This window comes from Arctopsyche grandis, chromosome 3 (genome assembly GCF_051622035.1).
Source record: "Arctopsyche grandis isolate Sample6627 chromosome 3, ASM5162203v2, whole genome shotgun sequence".
NCBI classification, from domain to species: Eukaryota; Metazoa; Arthropoda; class Insecta; order Trichoptera; family Hydropsychidae; genus Arctopsyche; species Arctopsyche grandis.
Genome location: NC_135357.1, coordinates 26,195,548 through 26,204,902, shown reverse-complemented (window position 1 = coordinate 26,204,902; position 9,355 = coordinate 26,195,548). Strand labels below are relative to the sequence as shown.

The 9,355-nt window shown below is 33.6% G+C and overlaps 1 protein-coding gene across 2 annotated transcripts; it reads right to left on the bottom strand.

The window, feature by feature from the left end:
• Nucleotides 1-2,516: 2,516 nt before the first annotated feature.
• On the bottom strand, nt 2,517-8,689 carry LOC143909665 (uncharacterized). 2 transcript variants are annotated; one of them, XM_077427748.1, is made up of 9 exons: nt 8,291-8,689; nt 6,859-7,028; nt 6,550-6,782; nt 6,398-6,476; nt 6,194-6,321; nt 6,021-6,112; nt 5,838-5,944; nt 5,110-5,753; nt 2,517-5,027 (listed from the first exon to the last, which is right to left on the bottom strand). In XM_077427748.1, exons 3-9 carry the CDS (start codon nt 6,634-6,636, stop codon nt 4,722-4,724), a joined length of 1,443 nt encoding a protein of 480 aa, XP_077283874.1. In that variant the 5' UTR covers nt 6,637-6,782; nt 6,859-7,028; nt 8,291-8,689; the 3' UTR covers nt 2,517-4,721. The 2 variants fall into 2 exon arrangements, with proteins under 2 accessions (XP_077283874.1, XP_077283875.1); XM_077427749.1 differs by having other exon boundaries at nt 8,280-8,569.
• Nucleotides 8,690-9,355: the final 666 nt, after the last annotated feature.

The following is a 9,355-nucleotide window of genomic DNA, read 5'->3' as shown; positions in this document are numbered from 1 at the left end:
TTTTTTATTGTTGATACCATATCACAGTTTTTTTGTGAACCCCGAACAAAATTTATTTATTCGTATGTGGCAAGGACGCATTCGTCTTATGTAAGATAGTCGTTTTGTGTTGCTTTTAAGATTATATATGTATATGTATGATGTCGTAAAAACTAGTAGAACAAATGTTTATAACGACCGCTTTAGGGGTTTACTTAATTACAATTGTAGTGATTTTTTTGTTTGTTTTGCTTTTCATGATTCACAGTATGATGTAGATATTACTATTTTCCAATTGGAGTATAATTTATGTGTCGTAAATGCAAATGAAATCTCAATATTTTCCATCGTTGTATGCAAAAATAGTTGACAGCGATGGAAACAGATAGATTTAGTTTTTGTGCGATTTTTTTTTGTAAATTATTATTTATCGTGCGTATTGTGTGACACAATACTTAGCATTTATTATTGATTTTGAAACTGTATTGAAAAGAATGAAGGCTGCCAAAGTATGAAAGCAATGTGCAGTTTCTTTTGTATTTTTAATATTTTTTATACATTTTTGAAACTATTGTATGTCGTAGCGTTACGTATATAACATAGAGTATATAAAGATAATCTTCATCGTCGATGTTTTCTCTATCCCAACTTAACCACTCATTAGTATCCAACGTTTTAAAACTTATATTGTACCATGACGAAATTTCCCTGTAAACCTGAATGAATAATAAATGTAATATGAAACCAAATCGGTGTTTACAGCAACGTGAAATAAAAAACCTTGTGTATCCTTGTTGAAAAACATTACTTTATTATGCTTTTATCCACAATGAATAGTCAAATGTAATTAAAAAATAATAACATCGAACATCCAGAAAACATGGGCCAACAAGGTCTTGTAAGCCATAATAACTATGTAATTGACAAAAGAAAATGTTTGAAACCAATCAATCGATGTACAAATTACGCGATGAGCTGTCCAATGATATTCAACGTCCAAATAATTGAGACTTCCAAAAGCCATATGTAATAGCTAAAATTTTAAAATTGATATAAAAATACTATTCTCCATTAGACCTAGAATTTGATTATATAATGTATACTCAAAATAACATTCGATTTGAGACTATAACGATTATTAACCCACAAGGCCTTGCAAGCGGTAGCAAAAGCGTTTTTTTTTTTTATTTAACGAGTTTATGAATCATTCAATAATAATAAAAAAAATACAAATAACAATAACCAATTAATTGATTCTAGACAACTTATTATATTATAGAAAAAAAAAAAAAACAATAGCACAAGCTGTACCAAAAACTATTTTAATTATAAAAAGTTGATTCTACATTGTGATAGCCAAACATGCCAATGTCTTAAGTTTCTCACTAATCAGTGATCATCAAAACAGTACATCTGTTTAAAAGAAGTTCCCGAAATTAAAGATTACAGTGATAAAATATATATATATATATATATATATATATATATATATATATATATATATATATATATATATATATATATATGTATACAACTACCAATCATACTAATGACATATTTTGGTGAACTTACATAACAAAATAACCATATATGATAATAATAAAAAACATGGGAACCTCTTAATTTAAAAGATACATGATATCTCACAATACAGATACAAACTTATCTACAAAATATATATTGTATATATATATTATACGAATTCTATAAAACTAGCTTCCGATGCGCAAATCGCACCGAGTTTGAAGTTCAGATTTCTACAATAAATATTGACATATAAAAAAGTCTATGTTTGAAAAATTATTTTCAGAGGAATCGATTCAAACAGTGGACAGGTAAGTTTATAAAGATACAAAATATAATGTACAATAGTCTTATACGAAATAAAAACCCAATTTGAATATTCCGAATGATGAGCAGGCCATTTATATATATATATAGGTAGGTAATGTAACATGACGGTGCAAATACGACCTACATTTTGCAATGTTTGAAAATAACAGATATTAAAAACATCCCTTAAATTATGTATAATGTAGCGTGCTTATCAACTCCATTATTATTATATATTTTTTATTTAAAATTGTATTACATACTCTTCTAATAAGGTATTGTTTAATATTTACAAAATATGAAATTTAGCAAACATTTAATCGAGATGGATCGCATTGTATTTCGAAATATATGATACATATGCTTTATGTACAGATCATTTCTTTAGACATCACCAGATTGTGCAGATCCATTGATTAGTTCAATCATCGAATGGATGCGAGAAACATTCACACTATTTTATTTCCGAGCCATTTATTTAGATACCAAACGATAAAATATTAAAATAGAGCCAAAGTAGATTTTACATTTATTTCCGAATTTTTTATTTAAATTACTTTATATTACAAAAAAAAAAGAGAAAACGTTTGGAAATATGTATTATTTGGATATATATATATATATCTTTGTATTTACAAAACAATGAAGTGAATTTTCTAATTTAATATACACTTAAAAATATATGGATTTTTTTTTTTAATATATTCAATTCAATTTCAATTATTTTCGTATTTATAAGGCAGTTCTTCTACAGGAATTTATGTCAAATGATAAATTAATAAAGGATTTCCCAAAAAAACCAACCTTAATACTAAATCATAAATTGATAACACACTACCTTACGACTATAAAAAAAAGTTAATATCGTACTAAACTCATGTAGTGATAATTTACGTAAGTAAACAAAAAAAAAAAAAGATAATTGAGGAAACATTTTTTTAGCAGTCTATCTTCAAAAATTCGAAAACGAAATTCAGATATGTCAGATATTATAAACATGTGCATGTGTAATAAATATTTTCATATAAATATATATATATATGATAAAAGCATTTGATTGCGATTGACACATGAGAAATATTCACCACATCACGTACGTATATATAAATATATTATATTTTTGTGTAGACGTTCTATAGGTATAGGGAATGATTTAATTTACCAACATAAAATTCGAAAATATCTTTAATAGAATAAATCATTGTTGAAATCGCAATAAGTACATTTTCTAAAAGTTTTATTTCTTTCGTTACACAACGGTTAAATAAAACGCATCCCGAAACCCACAGACCGACCTGAACATATGTATAATTTAGTAAACGTGCATGCACTTGAGCCACATAATAATAAATTAGATGGTGTGACCACTATAAAACCAACATTTCAAAATTAACAACGAAAAACATAAATGACGCAAATCATTTCGAAATATTTATTAAATTAAATTAAATTAAAAATGAAAAGCACCTATACAACCAGAGTTCTTTGCTCTTGATATTGATATTGTGGACTCGTTCAACAAATTGTGCTTTTTCCTTACGTCTCCTACGTATGTATATATATTTAAGATTGAGAATTCACATTAAAATAAAATATAAATTTTTAGCTACCAATAAAATAAAAGTTAAATTTATTATTTTTTTCAGCAACCGTTAAAAATAACCAGACTATAATGCGGAAAAAAAAAAAAAAAAAAACTACTGAAAGGGGGGGGGGGGGAAGAGGGGCACACTTACAAAATATGAAATAAAACACGTAGAGCAGTTGTATCAACCCTGCTGTCCGAATACCATACAAACAAAAACTAACAATTATAGTATTAGCATGTTAAAAAATTATAAGTAAACTTATGTAATTGTTTACACAATGACTGGTGTAATCTAGCGAGACATACCAGACACATACAAAAATTATAACAATATTACTAAAAAAAAATCACATTATAAAAACACAATTTTCAACACATGGAATCTTCAAGATCCACCCATTTATATGTATTTATGAAATCAATAATAAAAAAAAAAAATAATTACATGACTACTCTGAAGTTCGTAATTTTTTTTTATTTCAATAACTTTTCATAATAAATTTCAAGCCAATAAATAGCAATTACTGGAAATTTCGAATTTATTTATAATTCATGAAATATCATACATACTAAAATTGGCTACGATTAATTTCATTAATTCTTTTTACATTGAATGATCGAATCTATTATATATATATATATATATATATATATATATATATAAAAAAATAGGGACAGAAGTATAAGAAATTTTCCCTAAATAAATGCTTTTTTTTTATAAATAAAATCAGATTGACAAAGGCGAAAAAATAACTCGCAACAACCTGATTTAGAAGTCATCAATTTCGTCATCTAAACAAATTTACAACTATCTAATTACTAATTGTTACTAAATATACATTTAAGGAGTATAATAAATCCAAATATAAACAATTTATTAACTGCATCATACAAGTTCGTACGATGCCTAGTTGGATAGTCTGATACCGTAACGGTCACTGAGCATCAATTTTAGTGTGAAAGCTAATTTGGATTTTGATTGATGTTTCTCATACAAATTATCATTTTTATACAATGAAAATATTGAATTACTCTTCCATGCTGAAAAAATCAGATTAAAATTTTAAATGATCACAAATTTGATTCGACATATATTTAACCCTATTTTTATCGAATTTATTAAAATATATATACTACACCATGTCACAATATAAAGAATAATTCATCTAAACGAACATTCCAAAATAGGTGCATTATCTCATATAGCAAATATTATTAGTCTGTAATGTTTTAATTGCCTTCATACTATTATATAAAGCAGTAGCATTACAAGTTTGAATTTACACGTGCGTTTACGCTACTGCAAAATGTATTCAACGTTTCACTTTTTGTTTTTTCTGGGTCCTGCGGCGCCTCCCCGCGTAGCTGTGGGTCCTTTTGAGTCTTTGCTATCTCTGTTAGGTTTGATTTGTTTTGGTCCAGGCTTTACCTGAGGTTTAGATGTAGAATTTTGATTTACTGAAGTGCTCGTCGGTACCTCTTTGGATACACTGTCTTGCTTAACTATCGGCTGTTGCGCTGATACGACCGGAGTAGTCGTTTGTGCGATCGTCGGTTGAGATGGTTTTGCGGGGAGATTAGCACGGGCTGCAGCTGCATAGTTAAAAACAGCTGGCGCAGATGGCGGCTAAAAATAAAAATATATCAAGTTAGAAAATATATTTATAAATATCGTTATATTAAAACACGGAAGATTTTAATACACTAACTTTTTCAGCTTCAGGTGTGACAGGTGCACCTGAAATAGTTGGCTCGGTGACAATTTCGACCGAGGGTTTCGGCTTTTCAGTTTCTTTCGCTTTAACTTCAGGAGCTTTTCCCTTTGCATTGCCAGAGGTTACATTTTTACTTTGATTTGTTTTCGAAATATTAGTCTCGTTTTTCTTTGCAACTACGTCAGGTTTGGAATCCTGAGTTTTTGTACCTTTATGTGAGACAGTAGAATCACTTTTAGGAACAGGCTTCGAATCCTTAGATTCTTGATTCTGTTTACTTTGTACTTTAGCTGATTCGACTTTCGATTTTGCTTCAGTTGGTTTCTTAGTTGTCTCCTCTTTAGGTGCAGATTTTGCCGAATCGATTTTCTCCGACTTGTCTGGAATTACACACACAGCGATAACTGGTTCGTTTTTAATAATTTTTGTATCTATTTCTTCTTTGTCTGGTTCTTGTCTGATAGTCGTCGCATCCAACGGGAGGTTACACAATTCTTCGGGGATTTCTCCTGTTGAAGATTTGGACGACTCTGTTGGAGCGTCAGATGTTTGACTAATTGATAATTCACTCATCGATGACTCGACAGATTTGGATGTATTTGCAGACAGTGCAGGAGCACTAGACTGAACATCTAGATCTATAATGGTAGAATGAAAATTGCCACTTACAAAAATGCTGTTTTTTAATTTCATATAAACAATATAATACAACTATAATTAACCTGAGGGTCCAGCAACAGGTAGTGCAGAAGGTGCAAAAGTTGGTACAAATTCCGCTGCTAGGGGGTTCAGTGTAGATTTTGAAACCTGTTCTTCTAAACTGGCATCACTAAAAATATTTTGAAAATATGAGTATAAATCAGACAAATAAAAAAAATAACATGAAATTCAATTTTATTTCTTACGAAGATCCTCTATTTTGAGCCTCTCTCTCATCTGCAAGCATTGCTTCGATACATTGCTCCATTAAAGCTTCTTCTTCTAATTGTTGCATCACCTGAGATAAGAAAAATAAACATTAAAGCTTTCAAAACCATAAATGATTAAGGAAAATATTCCGAATGCTACTTCTTTTTACCTGTTTATCAAACTCCTCTTCATTTTCCATCCACATATATTCGGAGAAATCTTGTGGAACTGCTGGACCTGCAGCTGGAGCCGGAGGTGAAACACCAGGGCCATAATATCCAGCAGGTGGTGCAAAACCTTAAGAAAAATATATAAATTTAAAATACAATAGAAACTTAATAATTTTATGTCAGATAAAAAAAAGAAAACTAACCAGCTGGGTGAACAGGATGAGGTAGAAGGTAAGCGGCTCCATTTCCAGGAGCACCGCCGTCAATCACCACACCGTTTCCCTAAAAAATACAAACAGTTTGAAATGGAGTTCAATTAAAAGTTAATAAACTAATCTTTAAAATCATCACTGACCTGCCATTGAGGATTCATTTCCATTCCGTTTACAGGAGGGCCGTGGTAGTAAGGTGCGCCACCGGGAGGTGTAGTAGGAATTTTCATTTTGTTTGTAATTTAATGTTAAAAATAGAAATTTTATCGTAAAATGTCGTGTATCACAACTATGAAGTTTGCTTATCGAATAAAACTTATTCTAAGTCTCGACGACTCGAATGAAGAAGTGTTTGAATTTATTACTTTTTAAAGACCTGCAAAGAAACAACAAATTGTAAATTTATTCCACAAATGAATAGCTGCAAAATGAACTGTGACGTATGTACTAACAAAATAATTTAAAATAAAAACAACACGCGAATAATTCTTCAACTGGTCGAATCAATAGTGTAGATGTCAATTTGTCTGCTCGAAGCGGTACACGTTACATTCAATATGTTGAAAAGTGCACAGCTGTTTCATTTCCGTACGTAATTCAAGGACGATCGAGTGTAGCCATCCTGAAAAATAACGAAAAGAAACAACGGTCAGCGAGAATAAAACAATTACACACCGAATAAACAAACTTTAGCAACAACAACCGTCGATAATAGCAAACGTAAAGCCCAATCACCAATGACGAACTCGGAGTTACAAATAAACTCGACTCGAACGATTTCACAACAAACTAAACTTCGATAACACAATACATTACATAATGTAGTTTTCAAACGAAATGAAATTTTAATAAATCGCAGGAATGACTACTATAATAAACCAACATTTACACTCGGTCCAAATTTATTTAGTGTGATTGCGTACGAGTTGAAAGTTTCGAACCGATGTATACAGCATGTGTTGAATCAACGAACGGAACAAATATAAACTACATAATTCAAAATTATGACACGTTATCGATGGCTGTTTACTTTACAGATTGCGAAACCAAGAAAGTTGGAATTGTGAATAAACCAATGTGACATTAGTACGAACGATATCAAACTGCAAACAAATTACAAGTGAAAGTTGAGAAAAGTAAATTTTCGATTTTGAACATTCAATAGTGAAAGGCACATCTCGTATTCACATTAAATGACACATTTAATTGGTGCATTTTCGAAAATATATATATATATTTTTATTATCAAATTTAAATTGATGCATATGGTAGAAGTAATGTCTTATCATATACGGCTAATAATGTAATAAATTTGTCGGCGAGGTATTTTTTTTTATTATTTTGGCGTTTTAATATTGAAAAAACCTGCAAGAAACATTTACAATGTGACAAACATAATATAATGGCGGAGAACGTTATTAAATTACATCACACAAGTCGACGGTGAAAATCGCGAAAAAAACAAAATGTAATTAAAAAAATGAAATTCAAAATCGGAATAAAATAAATGAAGTGAAATTTCATTTGTTTTTGTTTTGAGACGTGGACGCGCTTCGGGCGAACAGGGTCGCGCGCGCGAGCATATGCATTTATAAACACGTGTGGCGGGCGGGGGCAGCCGTCGCCAGGGGGCGCTGCAGCTGTCAAACGAGAGGGCGGAGGCGTCGTCGACACGTGGTCTCACTCGGGGCCGACAATATGCCGCGAGCGACGCGCCTCAAGGGAGCGGGGGGGGAGGGGAGGGGGCGGGTGCGCACGTGTCGCGACAAGTAGGTTAGGCTCGTGGCGGCGGCCGGGGGGGGGAGGGGAGGGGAGGGGAGGGGAGCGGGGGAGGTCGAACACACGTCGGGGAGCGTGACGTGAACGGGTGAACGTGAAGCGTACCATGCGTGGTCTCCGGCAGCAGGCGCGGGCGCACTCCTCGCGAAACACTCTCTCGGTGTCTTCGTTGCAATGGCTGGTCGCGGATCGTGAGCCGGCAATCGCCAATGGCACTGGCCACTCGCCACTCGCCACTCGCCACTATCCACTATCCACTATCCACTAACCACTATCCACTCGGCTCGGTCAGAAGCCACACGGCACTCTCTATCGCCACTCTGTACGTCTTCGGTCCACGTTAGCCGCGCTGCGCCCATACACTATCGCGCTCCAACGCGACGCATTCGCGGCCAGGTGCCCGTTTCGCGCAATTATTCACGTCCTATTCTTGTTTTCAGCTAGCCCCCTTCTCGACCGTCACAATGCAACCTCAATCTTATCAATGGATGACTAGTCATCGTCTATGTTCATTTTCAGATCGCTCTTTCGAGGAATGATGCGCGTTTGAAGACTTTTCGAATTATAAATCTACACGTTCCGTATTATTCGAAATGTTTCATTTTCCTACGATTGTAGGTCTGTTCATACTTAACAGCGCTGCACTGCACGACTCCGTTTCAAATATGTCATTTTATTACATTTCTGTTCATATCTATCTACTCGTCGCGGTCACGTCACGCTTACAGCACTTTGGCCGAGTGCAAGGCAAAATCGGCTTACTTATACATTATGTAACGTTACAGAGAGAGACGCCCCGTAGACCGGTGACGTCATGGTGACGCCGACCAATGGTGGAGTCGGGCGTTGCGGCCAATGGCTGCACCAGACTCCTTGACCAATGATAATACGTGTATGCGCTGAGCGCTCTATGATATAAGTATGGTACGCTCTCGATCGGTGGCATTTCGGATCCTGACCTCCACCGGACGAGCAGCAATAAAGACTTGGAACCTGCCTGCGTGTTTTCTTGTACCTCGACCTGACTCCACTTACCTCTGAATACTCTTCAATACATTACAGGCCATGACGATACGGCGCAATATCGCTTACGTCGTATTGTCGAGTACTTACAATATGAATGCATACACGTGCATTCGTAGCTACGCGTCAGAATACAAGTCAGCAAAA

Coding starts and splice junctions, on each gene's coding strand:
- LOC143909665 (XM_077427748.1), bottom strand. CDS start 6,636: ATGAAAATTCCTACTACACCTCCCGGTGGCGCACCTTACTACCACGGC. Junction 6,477..6,549: donor AAATGAATCCTCAATGGCAG/GTCAGTGATGAT, acceptor TGTATTTTTTAG/GGAAACGGTGTGGTGATTGA. Junction 5,754..5,837: donor ACCTGTTGCTGGACCCTCAG/GTTAATTATAGT, acceptor CTACCATTATAG/ATCTAGATGTTCAGTCTAGT.